The sequence below is a fragment of the Narcine bancroftii genome, chromosome 3 (genome assembly GCF_036971445.1).
Source record: "Narcine bancroftii isolate sNarBan1 chromosome 3, sNarBan1.hap1, whole genome shotgun sequence".
Classification (NCBI taxonomy): domain Eukaryota; kingdom Metazoa; phylum Chordata; class Chondrichthyes; order Torpediniformes; family Narcinidae; genus Narcine; species Narcine bancroftii.
Window position 1 is genome coordinate 46,189,985 of NC_091471.1, and position 27,290 is coordinate 46,217,274.

At 37.7% G+C, this 27,290-nt stretch overlaps 1 protein-coding gene across 4 annotated transcripts in view; it reads left to right on the top strand.

The window, feature by feature from the left end:
* Nucleotides 1-27,290, top strand: part of LOC138757131 (WD repeat-containing protein 7) — a 686,960-nt gene that overhangs the window by 418,356 nt on the left and 241,314 nt on the right. For all 4 annotated transcript variants that reach the window (XR_011353355.1, XM_069923947.1, XM_069923949.1 and 1 more), the window contains one exon: nt 4,856-5,080. Coding sequence is in view for 3 of the 4 variants with exons in the window: in XM_069923947.1 (XP_069780048.1) it covers nt 4,856-5,080 (225 nt within the window). In the remaining variant the exon portion in view is untranslated. The remainder of the gene's footprint in view (nt 1-4,855; nt 5,081-27,290) is intronic.

Consider the following 27,290-nt stretch of genomic DNA (forward strand, 5'->3'; position numbering starts at 1 on the left):
CAACAATTATGATTCTGAAGCTTGATGTGAGTTACTTCCTGAATTAGACTTGCGTATTCATCATGAAACATGGGGGAAATCTCACCACTTGTAGATAACATTTTAATCCCTAAATTAAACAACATTCTCTTTTTCTATTTGGAAGTTTATCCTGTTCCAAGATGTGTTGATTGTTTAAAGATGGGACAGGGCTTAGCTGTTGACGATCAAGGATTCTTGCTTTTTCTCTTGCTTACTGTTGCAGGCTTCCTATTGACCTCGAAAATATGCAGTACTTGAATTGAACAAAGAGTGAGATTATGTAAGATAGGCCAAGATTGCAAGCTACCCTATCACAAATGGCTGTTTGGACATGTTAGGTAAAATTGTATTTTAGTTAGACTTCAAATTTACTAAAATGGAAAAGGAAGCTTTTTTTAATTGAAGACTTTATAAAAACATTTTGCACAATGGTGATCTGAAATACAAAAAATGCAAGAGGGTTAGGCAACATCTGTAAATTACATTAAAATGTTGGTGTTTCTCTCCACAGATGCTGCCTGATCTGCTAAATAATTAAAGGCAGAAAATGTTGGAAATTGTCAGTAGGTCAGGCATCATTTGCAGAGTGAAATAATTAATGTTTCAAATTAATAATCTTCCTCATTTTCTCTTTTAGTTATCAGATATGCCTTTTTCTAAATGCTCATTTACAATTGATACAAAAGTTTAAAAGCTAATATTTATATATTCTGCAGGACCTTTAACTCAATTTTGCCACACTTTCAATATAGCAAAGTAGATATAAGTTGCTCTCTTGAATACAAAATGTGTATTCTAGCATCAAGTTAAAATTAATAAGTAATATTTTATGTTTGAAATTCAAGCTTGTAAGGATTCTTCAACAATGCATAATAAAGCCTTTCACTAATTTGTACAGTGTGTATTGGTAACATTAGGGAAGTAGATTTTTCACCTTTTAGTAGATTTATGCAAAACAATTATTTAATACTGGAAATTATAAAAAAAAGTCATGCACAACTTTTATTTCCAAATGTCCTCAGTGGTCAATATTTTTAACATGTTTCCAACTTTTGGATTATTTGTGTAATAGTGCATACTTATTGGAATTAAATTATACAGTGACACAAATGTTCATTTGTATTGATGGATGTCATGTGACCTGTCAAGTATTTGAGCCCTTAAACCTCTATGTGATTGATTGGTGAATGACTTTGTTGTGTATTGATGTGGCAGCATTTTTTAAATTTTCCTATGTTTGTTGCTGCAAATTGTAACCCAAATTGTTAATGTAGTTGCATTAAAAACAAAAAACAAAATATTGTAAAACTTAAATTGTACCTAATTTATTTTTTTGCATTAGCATCTTAAACCTGAAATGCATATCAAATTATTAAAATTATTTGATAGGTCAAATAACAGATAATAATGTCTATTAATAATTATCTCCTAATCTAATCTGTCACATGAGATTTAAGTTTTTTGCTTAAAAACATTTGAAAACATTGTACTTCAACATTTTAAATATGGTCTTGTCAAAAATTTTTAAATTTAAACTCGTTAAATAAATTCAAAGCAGTTACTTCTCTATTCATTGTGGTTCACCTATGACTTGAATGAATGCACATGGCTTTACTTTTTCCCTCCTGAACATGCTAGCCATTGCTCGGGCTGAGAGCGCTGAGGTCAGGGCCTTGCCTATTGATCGGTATTCCTGCATCTCCACTCTAGCATCTGCTTCATTGGCTCCTTTCAGCCCTGCTCCAGTACATTAGAATAGAAATCCATAACCAGACTGTGCTCATCCAAGCAGGGGAAGAAACTAAATTAAATGCTATAAAACAATCTTGGTGTGGAGTTTGCACCAATTCATCTTGATCTGAGATGTCATGCCGGCTCACTGTCCAAGTACCTGGCTAAAGGCTGCAGCTGTAGAAAATATGAGGAGCTAGGATCATTCATTTGTCAGCTAAGCAGCACAGGATCCCTAACCATTGCTTCTGCAGAGGTCAGCTGACAGAGCAATCAGAGTGAGGTCGGGTGTGCTCAGTCATTCTGTAAGTTGTAGGTTTTTGGGTTTTTTTTGCCCTCATGGTAGTGCCCACATTCATTTTAACGAGAAATAATGGGTTGCTGAACATTGCAGATCTATATAACAAGGTCACAGGGAAGACAATATTTCAAAAAACTGGGATTCGTTATATCATGTGTTTTTTTTTGTTCTGCAAATTGTAATCTTGAATATGTACATGTGTTGAAAAGGTTCTGAATTAAATTTCGGTAAAGCTTCCCTCGATGGCATTTTAACTCAGTTAATTTCCAGAGATGCGGCTAAAGTAATTTTGGAGTATGTCTTCTATTCTTCATTTTGATTCACAGTTTCTGCTCTGTATAGTTTGCACAGCTTCCTTCAATGCATTTCTCACTTAATAGCAATGATACAATTTGAAGTGTTATTGGCTTTCTCTTTCAGCCATTTCACATCATTTCCTGAAATGGATCTCATCCCACACAGTCAAACTGCTGTCCTTTTGAAATGTCTGACCATATTAATTCTCAGATACTGTTTTTCTTCATAATTGCTATATGTGCAATAATCTGGTTACCAGAATAAAGTATCCACTGCACAATTATTCTTTTAAAATAGAATATTAATAATGGTTTTATAGCTGGAGCAGTTGATTGTTTATTTACTGATCAATGAAATAATAAATAGCTAAATGCTTTCAAGTGCAAGCTTTAAATTTATTATCATGAATTAAGTCCATGATGGGTCTATTAAATTTTTCAAGAGGTATCTTTGGATAATAGAGTCTGGATTGGCAAATTTTAGTGTCTTTGACCTTTCAATATCTTCTGGCCTCTGGTGTCAAATTCAATTTGAAGAACGCACATAACACAAGGTTTGTCTTAGAATTAAATACTAAATTCAGAAAGAAAAAGCCTAGAGAACCTGGAAATTTTAGCATTGGTGCTTGGAGCTATTAGGAAATCTGAACTATTTCATATCCTAGTAAGAGCAAATAATGACATGCTATCTGACTAACATCTAAAAATGCATTTGCGTGCTGGCATTTGAGCTGCTGAGCTAATGGATCACGCTCAATAATATTGCACTTCAAAATACAATTGGCTTCCTACAGCATTCAATTAAATTCAGTATCTTAGAGACGTTAATATACTTCCAGTCTGCATAAATTCATTCTATTTATATTTCACCAGGCAAGTTCAGACAAATTCAAATTTGATTAATGTGGAATTAGGATGTTATTTTCATTGAGCAGACTTTTGGAGTTGGAATTAATCATAATATAAATAATATTTTCAAGTTAATATGAGCAGAATCTTATATTTACAGTTGGGACTCTTCTTGGACAGCCAAAGTTAGTGACATCAGTTTAGTTATAGAGTTATTTAAGGGTGATCCATAAGCAAAGCATTTGGGAATGGTCTTGATGTTACTGTGCTAAACCTTTCAATCACCTTATAATATATGAAGAGCAGGCCATTCATTACAGGTATGCTCTTAATTATTCTAAAGCTTTTATTTTTGTGTTTAACAGCGATTGTAAAATAATTATGATAGTTGTTAAGATGTATAGATAATAATTTGTCACTATTTGTAATGGATTTATCAAATCTTGCAATCTTAATTTTCTGGTCCCAAAATTCACTGCTGAGCATGGCAATCTTTGGCAGGTGCAACATTACAAGGAGAAACAATGCCTTCACAAATATATAATTGTAATGGGACCTTGCATAAGGGTAAAATATGAAGCTTCTTTGTGAGTGATTTTTCCATTCTCTATTTTATTGCATACCTTTCCCATAAACATTTTATGATATTGGACATATTTATAGTCACCTTTCCACTTCTTAACTACTCTCTTCCTACCTTGACCACCTCTTCCTCTCACCCCAACTACTTCCTATGTGGACTCAGTACTGCACAAAGTATTTAACCTGGGAGATCCAGAACCTAGAACAATACAGTGCCTTCAACCCACAATGTTGTGCCATCCCGTATAAACCTCCTCCATGATCAATCTCACTCTTCCCTCTCTCACAGATTTTCTTGCATCCATGTGTCCATCCATTTCACCCAAAGTTCTGTTACATAAAGAGTTGCTGTAATTTTGATCTATGGCACTGGTGATATATTTTCCAAGTCATAAAAATATAGCAGGTGATTGAATGGTGAAAGTACTTAACAAGTTAGTCAGCATCTGTGAAGAGAGGAACAGTTAACATTTCAGGTCAATGACAGAATTGACAAAAGTTAGAAATGAAACTTTTTGAAAAGGAGGAGGAGGAGTAATGGGGAGAACAAGTAGGATGACTGAGATGGGATGGAGACGAGGTGTTGAATGAGAAGATGTGCACTCCTTCAGCTTGTTACAGTAGCTAGCGAGGGGACTGAACTGAAACCTTGAGCAGAAATTGTAGCAGGCAGATGATGCGCAGTCTCTCCAAATTGTTGACTCAACCAAAACTGGATGACAAACAAACAGACTTGACTTGGAGATGGTGGACACACTGAGAGAGGGATTCATTTACTGCATGCAAAATCAGAACTTCTGAAATAAAAAAAAATAAAGGAAAGACTCAGTAAGTCAGGATACACTTGTAGAGACGGGAACTTGCTGAAGCCTACAGTTGAATGTCCTCTCCAGACCTGTGCATAATCTGAAATTATGTTTCAGGAAAACATGGTGGCATTAGAGAATATCTGTTGAAATGGAAGAACATATCAATACAGAACAAGTTTTTTTCAAGTGAGCTTTTGCACATTTGACTTTGGAATAAAGGTACAGAGAGTGTTGGTATACATTATGTATTTTGGTTTGTATTTTAGGCTGTTTGCCTGGCTTTCTTGCGCACATGAAGAAATCATCATCTTCATTTGAGGAACGGCGTAAACAGGCTACAGCCATCGTCCTTCTGGGTGTTATTGGAGCCGAATTTGGTGCTGAAATTGAACCGCCAAAATTGCCAACAAGGACTCGCAGCACCCATCAGGTTCCAGATGGCTTTGGACTGACCAGTGGAGGTTCCAATTACTCTCTGGCAAGACATACCTGTAAGTATTCAGTTTTCATGCAAGTCTTTTCGATGGGATTTGCTAATTTTATATTGCTGGTGTGACTGGAGCACAGTCTATTTAATGTAAAAAACTCCTTTTGAGGATGAGAATCTTGCACTTGTTCCATGAAAATTATGTTACTTAGCCCTTCTAATAGCTCTGCTGATTCATTTAAATATTCAAACTGCTGCAAGGCACTAGATACATTTAAGCCTCATACCATAAAATACAATCACTGTGTCATACAGATAAATTTAGCAGCTATTTTGATTGCATTTTTCAACCAATAGTAATTATGAGATGACAATAAATTAATTTGATACTGATGGTGATAAATATTGCAAAAATAATACAACAGGTTCTTGAAAATCCACATGTATACAATTTCTCTATTTCACTAATTCATTGGAAAATAAATACCCAAGTTTTGCAATGCACACAAGAATCTTGAGCCAAAATTTGAACCTACAGCCTTTAAAAAGAAGTGAGTATTTAGGTTAAGTTGCTGCTTGGAAAATACACATTCCAGCGCCAGAATACAGTACTTAACACATTTTGCTTTGAATAATGTGAATGATAGAAATATATCATGCCCCACCATGTCTTCCAGCATTGTAATTAATTGAGTATGAAGAGGAACTCTCCATTTTGAGTTTGATGATTGTCTATTTGCACTCTGCATTTGCTGGCATGAGAATAATCTAAAAACGTAACTAAAGGTAGTATCTCATTGGCAGAGATGTCGCCGCAACTGATCAGTCGTGGCAACTCGTGGCGTTCTCACCAAGGCTACGCCAGGGTGACTCTCCATCAGTCACGGCGACTAATGTTGTCCGCGACTGGGGAGACGTCTCAGCGACCTCTCTGCGGTGTTGTCGTGACCTCTCCTCAGTCTCCTTGGTCTCCAGCAGGTCACGGCCACGTCGCGGAGAGGTTGCAGTGACGCCACAGAGAGATCACGGCAACGCCGCGGAGACGTCTCCCCAGTCGCGGACAACATTAGTCGCCGCGGCTGATGGATACGTCGCTGAGATCTGCTGGAGACTGGAAAAAGTCTCCAGAAAAATCGAACATGTACGATTTTCCGGCGACTCCCCGAAGACCTGGCTGGTCTCCAGGAGACTTCGCGGTCTCCACAACCAGCGGAGACTCGAGTCACCAGCAGGTCTCCACCTAGTCTCCAGGCCAGTGAGATAGGCCCTTTAGCTGCTTTGATTTCTTTCTTTCTTGTGTATATTTGTTTGATATGGTGTAGCAAAATGCATATACAGGTACTCCCCAACTTGTGACCTAGGCGACTCACATCTATCCACGCATATGATCAAATTTTTTTTAAGAAAAATATAATATTTATCAAATTACGGTGAAAATCTGGCCTATCTATGGTAGCCACCCTCTCGCTAGAGCTGGCCTTGATGGCTGCCATGTTGAGATATTTCTCCACATTTTAACTCCAATGTGCCCCAATTTTTATGTTTCTGTCATTCAACATTCTGATGGTCAGACAGATTTTTAGAGGCCAATAGAGTCTGCAGGGTGCTTAGTATCTGCAGGAACAGAGAGAATGAGAAGGGTTCAGAGATAGAGAACGGAGGAAATCTATCGTTTTACTCTTCAGTATCAAAGGTAGGGCAATTCCAAGATATGACCAGTCATCCAGAATGGAACACAGACATATGTGGTCGAAGTATGGAAAAACAGAAATCAGTGGATGGTGCAAGGAGTGGGTGCTTGCATGTCTAACTCTTTTCCTTTAAGTTGCTGCTTAATGTTAGATTTCTCTGGAGTTGATTATTTATTATCTTTATGAGCTGTTGAGCCAAAGTTAATCTATCCTTGAGTACAACAGGCTGTGCAAAATAAAACAAAATTGAAGAGCATAGTATTGTAATATTATGGAGTTACAGTGTTATCAAATTGCAGAGAAAAAAATATCAGGGTAATGGCAGCATCATTTTACTTTTGAGAAATCTATTCAATATTCTTATAGCATTGGGGCAGAAACTGTCCATGACCTGGCTATAGCTTAATTTCAACAATAATCTGCAGAATTTACATGTGACACCATTTTGCACTTAAAATCATGATTATTTTTTTATCCAAATTATTCTTCAATAATTATAAATAGTATAGAGAAGAGCAATGGATTTATTTTTATCATATTCTAAATCATGGATGCCAGCATGCTTGATGATAATGAAACTAACACTCTATGGAAATGATTTGCCCAAACACCTTCAGACATTAGTTGTTGTTGGAACTTGTGCAACTGCAGAACACATTTATTCTGTTCATAAACTCCTTAAACTGCAATTGTAAATCAAGATAATGACTGAAAATTATTTTTTGCAGTTACTTGTCCATTTTAGTTGTTGCATACAATATCTTTAACAGTAATTAATTACGTTCTGAGGCACTCAAGAGTAATGCATAAAAGCAGTACATTGCGAAAACAGATCATTTCTATTTCATCGTCCTTCCTTTGCAGAAAATGACTATTTAATAACTATTAAATTCTATTATAGCTACAATTATTCAACAAACATTTATCTAATTAGGAATATGATTGTTGTGATTGGTGAAAGGAAAACAATTGTTCTTTGGTTTATTGTTGCTTTGGATTAGTCAAAATACCAACTCTTGACTTCCCTCAGTGTGAAAGTGATCAATGCCCTGATCTATGGAATTTTCTCCTCAGTCCCCCATGACCTTTAATTGCCTGACCAATTATAATTTGACTCCATATTGTAAATGTAAAAATACAAGAAAATTAAGGAGAACTATTTGGAAGATTTTTTTTACTGCCTTGTGTGAGTTAAAACAATTATTACCTGCTCTTTATTTTTAAATTTAAATTTAGACCAAAGCATAATAATTGGCCCTTACAGCCCTCAAACTCTTACTGGCCAATTACTCAACAACTCCCATTTGTTTTGGAGGGTGGGGGGAATGGATGGAAACTAGAGCACCTGGAGGAAATCCTCGCAGACATGTGGAGAATTCACAAATTCCTTACAGACTGCACCAGGTCGCTAACAACTACACTAACCCAAAAGGATCTCTAAAGTGCTCTAAAGGATTGAATTTATAATTTTACAACAGGAAATATTTTGTTCCCCATATTTGGTCCAGATTGAGTATTATATACGCAAAACATTATATGCTTTATTCAATTGTCATACATCAAGATGTACGCTGGTTGTGCAACACAGGCTTGTGGGCAGAAGGGCCTGTAAATGTGCTGTAATTCTAAAATTTTTTAAAATATATCTTTGAGTTGGTGATACTAGTAATGATGCATTTCTGAATGCTTCAAAGCAATCCTTTTTTGTAGAGGTCATTAGATTATAGAATCATCATGGGAGAAAGGCTGCTTAGCCGAGCAATTCTGTCACATTTCTATACAAATATAATCCAATTTTTCATCTTCCCTTGCCCTTTCCTCTGTGTCCTTAATTTTATAATTTAAAAAAAAATTAAGAGAGCAATGGAGCATTGCACTTATGTGGGAAGATTAGATAGCGTGGGTTTATTTTCTTGGAGCCGAGGAAGAATCTGATTGAGGTATACAAAAATTATGAATGCCATAGGGGGGGGAGGTTATAAGAAACCTTCTCCCATTATGTAAGTGTTACAAGTTAGAAAAAAATGATTTAAACTTATGAGTGGTTTGGAGGATATCTGATGAACACATTTTTCAGCCAAAGTGTGTTGAAATCTGGGATACTTCAGTGGATAATGGAATTGGGTACATGGAGCAAAGTGCAGTACAACATAAAAACGGGCCTTTTGATGCCCAAGTTGACAGAAACTCTGCTGGCTACACATGGCATATATTCCCTCTGTTCCCTGCATATTAAAATGGCTGTGCAAGAAAGATAAGGTAGGAAAGAAGGTGAATTGTAAACTTGGCTTCGTTTAGATTAAAAATAAGGAGGTCATATTGCAGCTATTAAAAAAAAACATTGATTAGACTGCATTTGGAATACTATGTGTGTTTGGAATACTAAGTGGAGGCTATCGAAAGGGTACAGAAGAGGTTTACCAGGAGGCTGCCTAGTTTAGAGGGTATATATTTTTGGGGAGAGATTGGTTGTTTCCTCTGTCATGCAAGAGACTAAGGGGAGACCTTGATAGAGGAGTATAAAATTGTAAGAAGCATTGATAGGTTAGGCAGTCAGAATCTTTAACCCAGGGCAAATGTATTTCACAATAGAGGACGTGCTTTAAGGTGGGAGGGAGGAAGTTTAAGTGAGATGTGAGGGGCAAATACTTTGCACAGAGTGTGGTGGAAGCAGATGCAATAGTAGCATTAAAAAGGCTTCTAGCTAGACATATAACACTGTCGATCTGTGCGATACTGTGTGATCCTTGTTCTTGCATTTTCCGACATTGTTTCATCTGCCAGATGTCTGACATTCCATCAACTTAAGAAGTCTATTGTAATCCTAATTACGATTCAGTGCATTTACAAGTTTTCTTTTGTCTTTGAATCATGACATTTTTAAGTCAATACTTTGAATAAATCATTCTGATATAAAATGAGGACACTTTGGCCATCCCAGCACATGCCAACTGTCTATAAGAGCAATTCAGGCGGTCTCAATCCCTCGCTCTTTCCCTGTGACCTTGCAATAGTTGCCACCTGAAAGGAACAAAACTGTCATCATCATTCTTTCAGAAAGTTAATTCCAGGACAATGAGAATAGGGGAGTTTATTGTCATATGCATGTGCAATGTACAAATGCACCAAAATTATTTCTTGCTGTAGCTACACAGGAATGTAACACATGCCAACAACAGCATAAATTAAATCATCATACTATGCCATGAGACAGAAATAGAGATAATGCATGTAAAATTATATATAAATAAATATGGATACCATATATTTCAGCGTATAAGTCGAGTCGTGAAACCAAAAAAAATTTCTCAAAAGGGTGGAGGGGGGGAGAGGAGTCGACTTATTCGCCAGATATACTTTAAATTCACTGAAAAAAAAACAGATTGCCATCAATTTGGCATATAAGTCAATGCTGAAGCACCTCCCCACTGTCGGCGCTGCCGCTCAATTTTTACATGATAGAGGAATTAGGGGATATGGGGAGAAGACAGGTAGGTGGAGTTAGGTCATAAATTAGATCAGCTATGATCTTATTGAATGGCGGAGCAGGCTCGATGGGCCATTTTTGGCCTACTCCTGTTCCTACTTCCTATGTATCTCCCACCACTGAGCGGTGCCATAACCACTCCTACCTGGAACCCTGAGGCTCCGTCGCCACTCTTCCTGGTCTGCTGGGAGCACAATGTCAGCACTCCAGCTCCGTGGGCCATCACTGTTGCTGTCTGATAGGCCAAGGTTTTTTTCTTACTTACATAATTACTTTGTTATTTGCGATTAGGGAGTTAAAAAAATTTTTTGGGTTGTTCCTGGGAGGGACGGACAGTTCAAAAAATGGGAGTTGACTTATACGCCGGATATTCCATAAAACCCTTAAAATTAGACTGAAAAATAAGGTCAACATATGCTGGTCGACATATTCCCCAAAATATACGATAGTGGCAGTTAGTGAAAAAAGTGATATTGTAGCATTCACACTACGTAAGCATGGAGAAGAATAACATGTACACCAAAGCCATGGAAAACGAGACTGGTTTATTGCTCTGGCCATCATGCTTATATGGGCCCCAGATGTTGATGTCAGGGCCCCGCGTCATCAGAGCGCCAGCCTGGGATTGGCCAGCATTCCCGCCAGAGTTCTCCATCTTCCCACCATGCAGGAGGTCACCTGGGACGATGGCTGGTGTCACCCCCAGGTCTATGTGGTCACCACTTTCATTGTCCATTTTGTGGGCCAATCCGCGTCTCCTTGCGCGGATCGCTACAATAACATTTCAGTAATACGGACAAATCTTTGGTGTTCCTGGAGTAGGTTCTGGCTAGGGGTTTGAGTAGATTGGAGAGTTCAAGAGCCTGACCACTGTTTTAAAAAAAATATTCTTGAACCAAGAGATGCTGGACATCAAGCTTCTGTGCCTTACGCCCAAACATAATAGCGTAAAGCGATTGCAGCCATTGTGATGAGGATCCTTTATGATGGCTGCTTTCTTGAGGCAGCTGCTTTTATTTTGACCTTTCTTACAATGGGAACAGTTTATCCATGTGGTCCGGGTCTGTCCTAATTTATAACAAGCCTACAAAACCATCTCTCAGTCTTTTCTTTCATGAGAACAGTCACAACTTTTCTACTGCATCCATTTAACTGGTCCAATTATTCCACTAAAATCTTTTCCAAACCTTCTCATCCTTCCAGAAGGGCAATAATGAGATTGGGTGAAATGTTAGGCACCAAACCAATGAGGCATGGATTCAAAGGTCCTTCGTTTTGTTGACCTTCAGTCATGAAATCCAGGTTCTTGTATATTTTTTAATCACTTTCTCAATCTGAGTTCAAACACTCGTTTTTAATAAACCCAGGTTTGCCTTTAAAATTGGATGTTCTTCATATTATTGGCATCACAATTTTTGGGTGTACCCACACATCCCACAAGACAGTTTATATCCTTTAGTAGCTACCACTATTTACCATGATCATTTGTAAATTTTGAAATGTTTGTAGGTTCGGTGTAATGACACCGCGATAGTATTGTGCCACCCACTAGTTTCAGTCATTCTCCCCATTAGCACAGCTTTCATTTTGCAACTGTTATACTCTTGTGTTGTTGCACTACAACTGCCTTCCTTTTACTGCTTTGATGTTCCTTTGTTCAGACTCTCTCTTATTAATCCATCAACTAAATGACCCTGCTCATAGCCTATCCCTGTTGAAACACTGACCATTCCTCAGAGGTATTTTCCCTTTCCTATCCTTCTCCTCCTACTTTATCTGCAACTTTACGGTAACTTGTTTTCTCTCCCAGTTTTCTTACAAATGATCTTTGACTGAAAATATCAACTGTTTCTCTCTCTTTAAATGCTGCCTAATCTATTGATTGTTTCTAATATTTTCTCTCTTTTTTAACTTCTTCTTTGTATTATTAAAGAAAGATGAATTCGCCAGTTTCACAATAGTAACCTTTTGATCCAACATGTTGATAATGTAATGGTTGGATTTCACTTATACACTTATAGCCACCTTCACCATACAGACAAATTCAGTTCAATTCAGACATTTTTTTGCATTTAATCTGGGAATTTCCCTTTGCACTGTTTGCTCAAAAGTTTATATTTATTTTTGTAATTATACTAAATTTATTTTGGAAAGATTATAGCACAACTGAGTCTCCATTATTTGAAGACCATGATGCAGAAAAACAAACTGAAGGTGGCAGAAGTGTCTGAGAATATTTCAAAATGAAGTTATTAATTAATAGTTCATGACAAATTCCAAGTCCACAGCAGATTCACCTGCTTCATCCCTTCAGGATGTTAAACAATTGCTTCTCTAACCTAATTATGATCTAACTACAAAATGAATGGAATATAGAAATAGACTATTCAGTCCTTCAAAAATGTTCATTTAATTACAAGATGAATTAGATCCATATTCTTACTGAATAAAAGTTGACAATTTCAGTCTTGAAAATTGCAATTAGCTGGAACATCCATAACCTTTTGAGAAGCAGAATTCTTTCACTTTATTGTTCATAAATGATTGTGAATGACCTGTTTTTATTTTTAGGACTGTTATTCCACTGTCAAAGTAATGTATTCTGATGTTACGCTTACTGCTGCAATGCAGTTAATTGGACTCTTGGAGACTTGTTGGAATTTTTCAACTTTTCTGAAAACCTACTTGTTGCCAAATCCTACTGTCATCTGTGCTGTGAGAGATCTTCTTGGCAAAATAGTAATAATGAAAGATAAATTACCCTAAATTTGTGTCTTATGGTTATGTACTTTATGTGTGGAACAGATTTAATTTCATTGCCAATATTTTACCCAAAATTTGAACATTTCATTCATTTAATAGAACAATTCCTAACAAGCACCTGAAGTGGTATAATTAAAGCAAAAATCTTTTTTTTTCCATTTACCGGCATTAAGAATCTTTGATTAAAATAGAATCTGGCAGTCTCAGGATAAATTGTACTCCTTTTATATGTGGCAGCTGGCTTGAAACCGGAAATCACTCCAGCACATTTAAAACACACTACTTATCTGTTGCCGGAAGCAATCTTCTGAAAAGATAAAGTGACAGTTATCAAGCTTTATGGTGACTTTTGTACTGTGTGCAATATATTATGCATTGCTGCATTATAATACATTTGCTCATAATTGCAACCCACTGTTCACTTTATGACTGGGCCTTTAAAATGTCCATTAAGTTTACATTCAGTTTGCGACAGAGTGCTAGAGTTAAATGAAAAAAACTAATCTCACCCACTGATGCTCTTCCCCAGGAAAATTCACTGAGCTAATATCCTGCATTAAAAAAGGAGGAAGTAAACTGAAGTATGTGCGTGTAAGTGCAACCTGTAGCAAAACAAGCTCCTTTAAATACTTGCCAATGTGGAAATGGAGAAGAATTGCACATATTTTATTGATAACCTCAAACACAACCCATTGGTCTTCAATTTCAGATGGTAGACCTGATGTATTAGCATTTCTTCCAATAAATGGAAAGCTATTTAATTAAATAGTGCCTTCAGATATGGCAGCAATAAATTGACAGGTATTTTCTTTTTCTTTCTGGTGAAGAAATAAAATGATGACACTTATTAAAATGACATTTTTTTGTGGTCTCATACAAGAAATGTAAGCAATAGAAAAAACAATGCTGTATTTTTTTTCCATTGGCAAACATATAGTGACTTTCTATTAGCATACATTCTGGGCTAATGTATGCATAAAATGAATGAGAATAAACAGCATGAAATTGGGACAGTCAACCTAGTAATCCATGTTGGCATATATGCCCTATTTGCACCTCCACAATTCTCATTTAACTCAATTAGTGAAATCTTGAATTAGCCTCCCTCATACTTTTTAACTTCTTATGGTACTGAGTTCTATATTTTTCTAATTTTCTTTGTAAACAAAATTCTAAATGTCTTTCTAAATGATTTCTATTCCTCAATTTTTTTTTTCTCTTCCTTGCTGTCTTAGAGATTCTGATTCAGATGAATGGGTAAACCAGATTAGTGTAGCAGCAGGACACAAGCGCCCACCCTGCTGCAACTTTCCTTTGCAGTGGAGCTTCTTCTTGGTGAACTGAGTAAAAGCAATGATAATTTGAAATTGAACATTTTTTGTAAGGACCATCACTGTCAGAGTTGGCATATAAGGACTTTACCTCGCTATTAGTAGAGGTGACGGTGAGTTGGATGTGGAAGAACCACAGTACAATATTGACATTTTCAAAAAATTTTGAAGATGCTGAAAATCCAAACTAAAATAAGAAAACTCTGCAAACACTCATCAAGTTGAGCAACATCTCAGAGTCAGAATGGAAACAGGCCCTTTGATGCTTTTTGTCCATGCCTCCAAAGCTAATCCCATTATTAGTTAATAGAATTTTCACTACAGAATTCCCTCCATCCCTTTCTCCTTCACTGTAGACTCAAAAAAATCAAACCTTTTGAACTATTTTTTTCTTTTGATGGGTATTTGCCCATTTCCCATTTGCCTGAGCTCGGCCATATCCCTCTAAATCCTTCCTATCTGTCTCAATGTCTTTTAAACATAACAATCGTCCTCTCTTTCCCTGGCAGCTTATTTTGTATACCCACTAACCTCTCTGTGAAAAAGGTGCCCCCAGATCCTTTTTGTATTTTCCCCCTCTCACTATAAATTTATGTCCTATAATTTTAAATCACCTACTCCAGAGAACAAGGGAGGCTATGGTGTTTTCATTATCTATGCCCCTCACTTTTATAAATGTCTCCCCTGAGCCTCCTTTGACTCTAGAAAGCAAGATCCATCCTATCCAGTTTCTCCTTATAATTCAAGTCTACTAGTTTCAGCAACATTCGCATCAATCTTTTCTGCACCTTTTCTAGCTTAATTATATTATTCTTGTAGTTCAGTGACCAATCTGCACTCAGTACTCATCAATGTCCTGTACAATCGTATTATGACCTCCCTTCTCCTGTGCTCAATGCCCTGACTGATGAAGGCAAGCACTGCAAATGCTGCCTTCTATACTGTTGACCTACGATACCCCTTTCATGGAACAATATGCTTGTAACCTGGAGACTCTTTGTTCTACAGCACTCCCCAGGGCTCTATTGTTCACTTTGAAAGACCAACATCTTGCACTTATGAGTTCAATTCCATCTGCCATTCCTAGCCCTAGTTTCCTAGTTGATCTAAATCCTGTTGTAATCTTAGATAACCTTAATTTTCCACTATAAAATTAATTTTGATATCATCCACAAATTTACTAACCAATCCTAACTGTTGTCATCCAAGTCATTACGAACAACAACAACAGTGGACCCCACACTGATCTCTATAGCACACAACATGTCACATGCCTCCAATTTAAGCAACAACTCTCCACTACTATTGTCTTTCTCCTATCATTAAGGCAATTCTGTATCCAGTTGGCCAGCTCACCCTGGATCCCATGTTACCTGACCTTTTGGACCAATCTTCTCTGCAAGACCTTGCCAAAATCCACCTTCTACAGCCCTGCTCTCATCAATTTTCTTGGTTATCCCCTTAAAAAAAAATCAGTCAAGTTGTGAGACACAATTTCCCATTTACAGAGACATGCTGATTACCTCTTACAAGTAGATCTGACTGTCAAAGTCCCCTGTGGTGATGTACACAACTGACATTAAGCTCACAGCCCTGGCTTATCCTTTCAACCTTTTGAACTATTTTTTTCTTTTGATGATCTCATGAGTTTTCCTGTATTTTCTGCATTATTGCAACCAAGATAGTGCAGAACTTTCAGAGCTTCAGTGTTGCTGTCTCTGTGGAATTTGTATGTACTCCAAAGGGTCGTTCCCAAATACTTTGATTTTTCTGTCCTAACTTAGTCATGCTCATTGTTGGATGAATTGCAACATTAAATTACCCCAAAATCGTTGAGTGATGGAGAATTGAGGGATGGCATTTTCTGGTCATGTATAAGAGAATGAGCTTGAGGGAACTAAGTGGTGAAGTGAGATTGACTGGATTGCTCTGATGCCAGCATGGATTCAAAATGGCTTCTTTCTATATATTGAGTTGTAGAGATCCCTACAATGTTATTTGTTCTAGTATTTTGAGTTATCATTCTCTTGGTCAAGATGCCATTTGACTTGGATGTGGATGTGCAGGTGGTGGTTTAACAATACATCTGCTGCAGCTGTTCTTAGTTGAAGGGCAATGGGTTAAAGAGGTGTTCTTGGAGGAGCCATGGAAAAGTACCAGTTTGGGAATGATGACTGCTATGGGCACAGTGCATCAACGGTAGATGGAGAGAGTGAGTCTAATCAATTGGATATAGTTGGGAAGGTAGCTGGGAGTGATCAGCTACCCTCAGGTATGTTCTTCTGAACTTAAAAGCCTTTGCCATAAATCAAAAATAAGGGGAATAAGGTGCTAGTGCAATACTGATACATGATTGATAGAATTGAAACCAAGTGTCATCTGTAACATCCCCTCTTCCCACTTTTGACCTTCTTTGGAGAAGAGAACATTAACAAAAAAGGTGAAAAAGCTTGGGCTTGAGAGTGCTCTTCTTGAGATATACCAGGGCTCAGCTAAAGGAATACAATGATCATAATCTTTTTCCTTGAGTGTAATTCAAAGACATGACAAGTTTTCACTTTGACCTCATTTATTAGAATTCTTTGCTGTTTGGAGAAATTTGTTTTGATGTCAGTTATACTTCTTTTATCCATCCTTGAAACAAAGTTTTTACAATGGCTCAAATGACCCACCCTTGATAGACTCCCTACGAAGCATTAGTGGTACTTCTCAGTGGCACTGTTTTTTATCATAGAATCAACACTTTTCTATCATTTGAATGTTAAAGCAGAAGTTGGCTTGGTTGAGTTTTACTTTTCATGGATGAAATCCCATCTGGGTAATTTACTACTACCAAGTCGATACCAGTATTGTTAGCTCTACTGATTCTGGTTAGGGTGAGACTTGGCTAGTTCTCGAACTCATGTAATATCTTATGAGAAATTGCTGGTGTCATTTCATTTTCATAGAAAAAACAAAGGCATTGTATTCATCCCTTAAAGTCAAATGCTCCAAGGTGCCTTTAAGCAGCTGTGATCAACTACTGTGTAAGTGATGGATTAGTGCAGTGGTTCTCAACCTTTTTCTTTCCACTCACATATCACTTTAAGTATTCCTTCTGCCATAGGTGCTCTGTGATTAGTAAGGGATTGCTTAAGGTGGTATGTGGATGGAAAGAAAAGATCGAATACCACTGTTTTAATTGTATCGACTTGACTCATTATGTGCACAGTTTCATAACTCCAAAGGAAATGGGCCAAATGACAATATTTCTCAAGCAAAATATTTCAGTAACAATTGGGCCTAGAGCAGTGGTTCTCACCCTTCCTTTCCCACTCACCTACCACCTTAAGCAATCCCTTACTAATCACAGAGCACTGATGACATATTTAAAGTGAGTGGAAAGAAAAAGGATGAGAACCACTGGATTAGAGAAGTATAGCATTCAAAAAGAATGCAAAAAAAAAGCTTTAAAAAGTAACATCAAAATTATATGATGAAATGAAAATGATCAGAAAATTGGATGGGAATGTATTGAAAAAGTTTATGAACTAACAAAATGTGGTGAAAACCTGGGTCTTTCTCTTTGATCCTATCCCCCCACCACCCCTACCTCCTCCCACCCCGGCAAAAAAAAATGCTGAATCTGGAGTTTTGAAATGTTTAAGCTTTTTTTCTGTACCTAATAATTTCACAGATTTTATCAATATTCCATAACTGCTGTTTTGGATTTTTTCTTTAGTTCAACATCTAAGAGCTTGAATATGAAGTCATTAAAATTGAGGATTAATAACATAGTTTAAAACTTATCCACTTTATCTCAGCTAATCCTTGTCAATTATAATTAAACAACACTAGATCGTAAATGGACTCTGCATTAAGTTAATATACTATATGTACTTAACTGTGCTCCTGGTTTTGGATCTAACACAGTTTTTTTTAGAATGTGATTATCATGCCAGCTGCTTGTAATGGATCCAAATCAAATGACTTTAAGAACTTCAACCCAGTAATTAGATTCAGGAGACAAAATGCACCTTAATTTGATGCAGTTCAACAGTGATTTAGTATATAGCACCGTTAAGTTGGTCATTTGATTTGATGCACAGTGGAGCAAGTTTTACTTGTTCTTCAGTGCTCAGTACCTTTGTTAATGCTGATGGTAGATGTATTCTCCAGCAGTAAAATTCTTTCACTCAAGCACAAGAGTAGTTTATGAACCTGATTTAATGGGAAGGATTCACTCACAGAGAAGACTTAAAAAGCAGATATTACCTCATAAAGGAGAGGTGTTATTTGACAGGAAGTGGAAGGGAAATAGTGTTAAAGATCTGCAATGTAATAGCTAAGAGTGAAATTGATATAATGTTGTGATTTTTGGACACAGTTTTGGAGTCCTTGTCTTGTGTTGTAGGCATAGAGTGATTAAACATAGAAACATAGAAGATAGGAGCAGGAGTAGTCATTAGAATTAAATATATTCAGTAACATCAACAAATTTTTCACAGAGTGTTTGTCATATCAGTTTATTTATCTTCACTATTTAACTCAATAATCTTCTTCTCTTTGGCTTGGCTTCGCGGACGAAGATTTATGGAGGGGGGTAAAAGTCCACGTCAGCTGCAGGCTCGTTTGTGGCTGACAAGTCCGATGCGGGACAGGCAGACACGGTTGCAGCGGCTGCAGGGGAAAATTGGTTGGTTGGGGTTGGGTGTTGGGTTTTTCCTCCTTTGCCTTTTGTCAGTGAGGTGGGCTCTGCGGTCTTCTTCAAAGGAGGTTGCTGCCCGCCGAACTGTGAGGCGCCAAGATGCACGGTTTGAGGCGATATCAGCCCACTGGCGGTGGTCAATGTGGCAGGCACCAAGAGATTTCTTTAGGCAGTCCTTGTACCTTTTCTTTGGTGCACCTCTGTCACGGTGGCCAGTGGAGAGCTCGCCATATAACACGATCTTGGGAAGGCGATGGTCCTCCATTCTGGAGACGTGACCCACCCAGCGCAGCTGGATCTTCAGCAGCGTGGACTCAATGCTGTCGACCTCTGCCATCTCGAGTACTTCGACGTTAGGGATGAAAGTGCTCCAATGGATGTTGAGGATGGAGCGGAGACAACACTGGTGGAAGCGTTCTAGGAGCCGTAGGTGATGCCGGTAGAGGACCCATGATTCGGAGCCGAACAGGAGTGTGGGTATGACAACGGCTCTGTATACGTTTATCTTTGTGAGGTTTTTCAGTTGGTTGTTTTTCCAGACTCTTTTGTGTAGTCTTCCAAAGCCACTATTTGCCTTGGCGAGTCTGTTGTCTATCTCATTGTCGATCCTTGCATCTGATGAAATGGTGCAGCCGAGATAGGTAAACTGGTTGACTGTTTTGAGTTTTGTGTGCCCGATGGATGAAGCCAAGAGGCCTAACAAGTTTCTCTAATCCTTTTATTAGTCAATAGTATTACCACTACAGAATTCCCTCCATCCCTTTCTCCTTCACTGTGGACTTGAAAGCATCAGGAATTACTTCACCATGTTTTGAGGGCAACTTGGAATGGACAATAAACTTGACATGCAGAAGTGGATCGTTTTTATGAATGCATGGAACATAAACTACATCCATTGATAAGCCTTTAAAAGAGTTATGAAGGCTTTGCTGTTTCTGATCATCATATTTTTGCTATCGTATTATGTCTGGCACTTGTACAGTGTTGTTTAGCTCCAGGTAGTTCTCCAAATCTGATTGTGATCCCATTCACTATTCACTATTAGCAGTAGTTAAGCAGGACTGAAAGCTCCCTAAGCACCAACAACATTTTAAAAATGCTATTTCATGAAAATAATTTAAGCAACCTATTATCATGGGATTCAAATACCAGAACTATTGCACCTAAATTAATATGTTCATTTACAAATAGAACTTGATATTTGTGAATTCCAGACACTTGTAGATACTTCAGTTTATAGTCTTTAAAGAATGTGCTTGAAAATTTACAATTCTTGTCGGACCAAATACTGTCAAAATAATGAAGTTTTCTCTTCAAGGAAAACAAATAAACTTCTAATCGCCCTCATCATATTGAACATAGCTAACTTGAGTTGTGTTCTCATTTACATTCATTTAAATAAACTCCATGAATTCCAGTCATGATACAAGAAAAATATAAAACCAGTGAAAATCAGATGCTAAATATAATCACCACAAAAATATTATTTTCTAATTACAAGTTATAAATTTGAACTTCTTATTGTGCTTGCAATAGTTTACTGCAATGAAATTCTCAGCTTTCCTTTGCACTCCAATTGACACTGACAAAATCCTATAGAAATGCACATGCTGACCCCATTGACTCGCAACATTAATCTTTGCTGACCTTACAAATGGTTCATGAGCTATTTAATTATAAAATGATGCCACCCATTGAGGTTCTCATTACTGATGCACCAGATGACATCTTCAATGTGGGTCACAAACCTTTTTGTTGGAAAATAACATCCATCTAAAAGAGAACCACTTAAAAAGCTAGCCTGTGTTAAAAAATTGTTTAGTTAAATTTCAGACAGCAGTTAATTTTTTTTCTCCTTCAAGTATTTAATCTGGTGTGTTTAATAGTTGATATTTCTTACAGAATGGCTCTTGCAGTTTTAAGAATATGCTTAATGATTACAATTGTATATCTGATGTAAAGCAAGCTTGAATCAGCCTTCAGAAAAAGGCTTCTGCAAATCATTGAAAAATATTAGAGCATAATGTTCATTGCAGTTCACATGAAATTGCTGTAATATTACCTGCTAACAACGAATTCAATTATTTATTTTTTAAAAGTGTTCTTTCACTTCATTTTGCTTTTTAAAACTAATCGACTAATCCTTTAACCATGGTAAGTGATCTTGTTGGTCATCCTTTAGGGAACGAGATGCAATTTGTTGTTCTGTCCATCTGTGCCTGTGCAGGGTAAAATGACTGAGCCCACTTAACTCAAGAGACAAGAGGAGGTTCCCAGCTTTTATAAGTATGTGAAATCCCTTGAGAATAGCCGACTATATTTTCAAAATTGCAATTAGTTTTAAAATGAAAAATAGCACTGCTGTGTCACTGGAACTCCTGATTAATATCATTAGAAGGTAAATAGTTGAAGGCCATTTTTAGTTTTGCATCTTAATTTTCGATGTGAACTGTTGCATCAATATTGAGAGTTTAACAATACCTCTTCACTTGGCTTGCATGAAAACATTCTGTTATCTATCAGATACAATGAAAGGATCGTGGAGATTTTACCTTTCACTTTACTAAATTTTTGATTTGACGTCACTCTTTGGGAAAATGTTGGACAGAGATTAGGAAAACTGAGAAGTGGAGATTTAGACACAATATAGCATTAATAGAGATTTTGATCCAGGTCATTTGTTTCAATAACCAAAGATATTATGGAATACAAAAGAGACCAATCAAGAGTATGCATTGAGAAATATTCTGTACCAAACAATAGATAACTTAACCCAAAGCAAACATTTAATATCATTGGATTTGTATTAATCTTATAATGAAGTAAAACCTTACAAACATTACCAAATTCCACTATGCTACGTAATATATATATTAAGAAATCATGAAGAAATCAACATTTTTTTTTCATCTCACATAAACTAATTCAGAGGTTGTGATCAGCTGACATATTACATTGTTATATGAGCAAGAGAACTGTTCTTTATAAGTTTAGACTTAAATAAAACATATAACCATTTACAGCACAGAAACAGGCCAGTTTTGCCTGACTAGTCCATGCTGAACAATTTCTCCTACCTAGTCCCACTGGCCTGCATTCAGCCCATAACCCTCCATAACTCTCCCATCCATATACCTATTCAACTTTTTCTTTAATATTAACATCGATCTCGCTTCTACGACCACTGCAGGAAGTTCATTCCACACCCCCACCACCCTCTGCGTGAAGAAATTCCCCCTCGTGTTTCCCCTAAATTTTTCCCCTTTTACTCTCAATCCACTCTCAATGGTAAAAAAATCTATCCACATTGACGTCTATGCTCCAGGGAATAAAATCCCAGCCCTGCTCAACCTTTCCCTATAACTCAAACCCTGAAACGCAAGCAACATTTTCTTAAACCTCCTCTGCATTCTCTGTTTATATCCTTCCTGTAATTCGGCGACTGAAACTGCACACAGTATTCCAAATTTGGCCACACCAATGCTTTATACAACTTCAACATAACATCCCAACTCTTGTATTCAATACTCTGATTTATGAAAGCCAACATACCAAATGCCTTCTACACCACCTCCACGTGATTCAACTTTTAGAGAATTATGTGCCATGACTCCTAAATCCCTTCGTTCCACTGCTCTCCTCAGTGGTCTACCATTTAACCTGTTTTGCTTAGTCCTACCAAAATGTAGCACCTCACATTTATCAGTATTAAACTCCATCTGCCATCTTCCAGCCCACTCTTTCTAACTGTCTTATATCACCCTATAAGTTTTGATAATCTTTCTCACTGTCCACAACACTGCCAACCTTTGTATCATCAGTAAATTTACTAATCCAATTTGCCACCCTATTATCTAGATCGTTAATATATATGACAAACAGCAGTGGACCCAGCACCAATCCCTGAGGCACTCCACAATTCACCGACCTCTAATTCGACAAACGGATTTCCATCACTACTCTCTGCCATCTCCCATCCAACCATTGTTGAATCCATTTCACTACTTCATTATTAATACCTAATGCTTCCATCTTTCTTACAAACCTCTTATGGGGAACTTTGTCAAAAGCCTTACTAAAGTCCAAACAGACAACATCCATCAACCTTTTTAACAACCTCCTCGAAAAACTTTATAAGATTTGTTTAACATGATGTGCTCCATACAAAACCACGCTGACTACTCTGAATCTATCCTTGTCCTTCTAAATAGTTGTATATACCATCTTTAAGAACACTTTCCTTTAATTTACCCACCACTGATGTCAGACTTACAGGCCTATAATTACCAGGTTTACTTTTGGATCCTTTTCTGAACAGCGGAAAAACGAGAGCCACCCTCCAGTCCTTGGCACCTCCCCCATGGCCAGTGACATTTTAAATATTTCCGTCAACACTCCCACTATTTGTACACTAACCTCCCTCAGGTTCCTAGGGAATATTTTATCAGGACCTGGAGATTTATCCACCTTGATCTCTTTTAATATATCCAACGCTATCTCCTCATTAATCCTTGTATTATCCATGACCTCCCTACCATATTTCTTCTCTTCATCTGGCTCAATATTCTTCTCCTTAGTGAATATGAGGGAAAAAAAAATCATTTAAAATTTCTCCCATCTCCTCTGATTTCTCATGGAGACTATCCCCTTAATCTTCAAGGGCCCCAATTTTATCCCTCACTATTCTTTTACTTTTAATGTATCTTATAAGTAAGATCAAGTAAGACTTCAGAAACTGTCCATATCCTGACATTTCTGTCAATGAGAGCATTCATTTGCCATTTTCTAATGCAACAATTTACAGGTTGTTAAAGTGCACATTCCAAATTTTATTAAAGGTTATTTGTAAATATTTTGGTTTGACCATGAAGAAATTACAGTACTTTTTATACATAGTTCTCTCATTTCATGGCACCATAATGTTTGGGACATTTGATTTCACAGATGTTTGTGACTACTTGGGTATATTTAATTGCTTCATTTGTGTAGGTATAAGAGAGCTAGGCTTGCTTCTAAGAATTTGATAATCTTTGGAGTCTGTAGTTGCCATTTTTCTACTTGAGGATCAGAGTTGTGCCAATGAAAGTCAAAGAAGCTATTATGAGGCTGAAAAACAAGAATAAAACATCACCCAAACCTTAGGATGACCAAAATCAGGTGTTTGGAACATCATAAAGATGAAAGAACATACTGGTGAGCTCAGTAATCGCAAAGGGTCTGCTGGGCCAAGGAAGACCTCAACTGCTGATGACCGAAGAATTCTCATCATAATGAAGAAAAATCCCCAAACACATGTCCGACAGATCAGAAACACTCTCTGAGGCAGGTGTAGATGTGTAAATGAAAACTGTCTACAGAAGTCTTCATGAACAGAAATACAGAGGCTACTCTGCAAGATGCAAACCACTAGTTTGCCACAGAAATATGATGACCAGATTACAGTTTTCCATAGAACTATAGAAAGTACAGCACAGAAACAGCCCCTTCAACCTTTTTAGACGGTATTGAACCATTTTTTTGCCTAGTCACACAGACCTGCACCAGTCCATAGCCCTCCGTCCCTCTCGCATCCATGTACCTATCCAAATTCTTCTTAAATGTTAAAATTAAGCCCACATTACTACCTCAGCTGATAGCTTGTTCCACACTCCCTGTGGAACTCTCTTTCTTTGTGAAGAAGTTCCTTCATTGTTCTTCTCTGTGTGAACATTTTCCCCCTAAACTTTTCCCCTTTCTCTCTTAACCTATGTCCTCTATTTTGTGTCTCACCTACCCTCAATGGGAAAGGCCTATCTGCATTTACTCTGTCTATCCCCCTCATAATTTTAAATACCTCAATCAAATCTCCCTTCATTCTTATACGCTCCAGAGAATACAGTCCTAACCTGTTTAATCTTTCCTGTAACTCAGTTCCTGAAGTCCGGGGAATGTCCTAGTAAATCTTCTCTGCATTATTTCTATCTTATTGATATATTTCCTGTAGTTAGGGACCCAAACTGCACACAATACTCCAAATTTGGCCTCGCCAATGTCTTTATCATAACATCCCAACTCCTATGCTCAATACTTTGATTTATTAAGGCCAATTGCCAAAAGTTCTCTTTGCAACCCTATCCACCTGATATGCCACTTCAGGGAATTATGTATTTGTATTCCCATATCCCTCTATTCTACCGCATTCCTCAGTGCCCTACCATTTACCATGCATGTCCTTTCTTCTTGGTTTGTCCTTCCAAAATGGAATACCTCACACTTTCCTGCATTAAATTCCATCTGCTATTTTTCAGTCCATTTTTCCAGCTGGTCCAGATCCCTCTGCAAACTTTTAAAACCTTCTTTGTTGCCCACAATGCCTCCAATCTTAGTGTAATATGCAAACTTGCTGATCCAAATTACAACATTATCATCCAAATTATTGGTATTAATGACAAACAGTAATAGTCTCAGCACCGATCCCTGAATCACACCACCAGTCACAGGCCTCCAGTCTCAATCATCCACCACTAATATCTGGCTTCTCCCGTGCAGCCATTGTTGAATCCAATTCACTACTTCACCATGCAAACCTAGCTTCTAAACCAGGGGTAGCCAACCCCTTAATCTTCAAATTCTAATCTAGACGCACAGCACAGCAACAGGCCATCTCTCCCCACAAGTCCATGCCACCCAATTAACCCACACCCCTTGTACATACTTGTGGGCCAAAATGACCTGCCACCATGCCGCATGGCCAAACCAAAAATCAAAATTAAAAGGTTGCAACCTCAGTCTAAACCTTTCTGACTACCTCCCATGTGGGACCTGTCAATGGCCTTACTAAAGACCACATAGATAACATCCACAGCCTTTCCTTTGCCAACTTTCCTGGTAACCTTCTTAAAATCTATAAGTTAGTTCCCCAAAAATTTTTCCCCTTTAGACGACAAACAACAATGGTCCCAGCATCGATTCCTGAGGCACACCACTGGTCTGAGGAGGCTAAGCCTCCAGTCTGAGAACCAATCATCCACCACTACTCTCTTGCTGCTTTGGTCAAGCCATTGTCAAATCCAGTTCACTACTTAAATTTTAAATTTAGATGTTCAGCACGGTAAAAGGCTATTTCAGCCCACGAGTCTGTTCCACATAATTTATATCAAATTAACCTATACCACCGGTACATTTTAACGGTGGGAGGAAACCAGAGCCTCTGGGGAATACCCACACAGACACAGGGAGAACATACTAACTCCTTACAGACAGCACAGGATTTGAATCCTGGTCCTGATTGCTGGAAATGTAAAGGCATTGCACTAACCACTACGCCAACCATGCCTCCTTGAATACCTAGGTATTCATCATGAATACCAAGTGTCTGAATCTTCCTGGCTAACCTCCCATGTGGGACCATGTAGACAACGTCCACAGCCTTTCCTTCCTCAACTGTCCTTGTACAAGAACTCTACAAGATTGGTTAAACAAGACCTACCACGCACAAAGTCATGTTGACTATCCCTAATAAGTTTCTGACTATCCAAATAATTGTATATCCAATCTTTTAGATCATCTTCCAATAATTTACCGAGTACTGGTGTTAGGCTCACTGGCCTATAATTTCCAGGGTTAATTTTGGAGCTTTTTTAAATAATAGAACAACTTGAGCTACCCTCCAATCCGCTGGCACCACACCCGTGGCTAGGGACACAAATTCTGCCAGAGCCCCTGAATTTTCTTCACTAGCCTCCTTCAAGGTCCAATGGAATATCTTGTTAGGCCCTGGAGATTTATCCACTCTTGTTTGCTTTAAGAGACCAAGCACGTCCTCTGCTTTAATCTGTATAGATTTCATGCCTCACTGTTTGTTTTCCATACTTCCCACAACTGTGTGAATACTGTTGAAAAAAAATTAAGATCTCTCCCATCTCTTTTGGCTCCACACAAAGCCAACCACTCTGATCGTCAAGGGGACCAATTTTGTCCCTTACTCTTTATATATTTGTAGAAACCCTTCGGATTTGCCAAGAAGTATTTAAAAGAGCCTGCAGAATTTTGGAAAAAGGTCTTATGGACAGATGAGACCGAGATTAACCTGTATTAGACTGATGACAAGCTCAAAGTTTGGAGGCACAAAAGAACTGTCTAAGATCCAAAGCATACTACCTCATCTGTGAAACATTGGTTGTGGGAGTGTTAATGGCCTGGGCATGTATGGCTGTTACATGTCCTGGCACACTTTATCTTCATTGATGATGTAACTGCTAATAGAAGTAGCAAAATTAATTCTGAGGTGTATAGAAACATCTTACCTGCACAAGTTTGAGTAAATGCATCCAAAA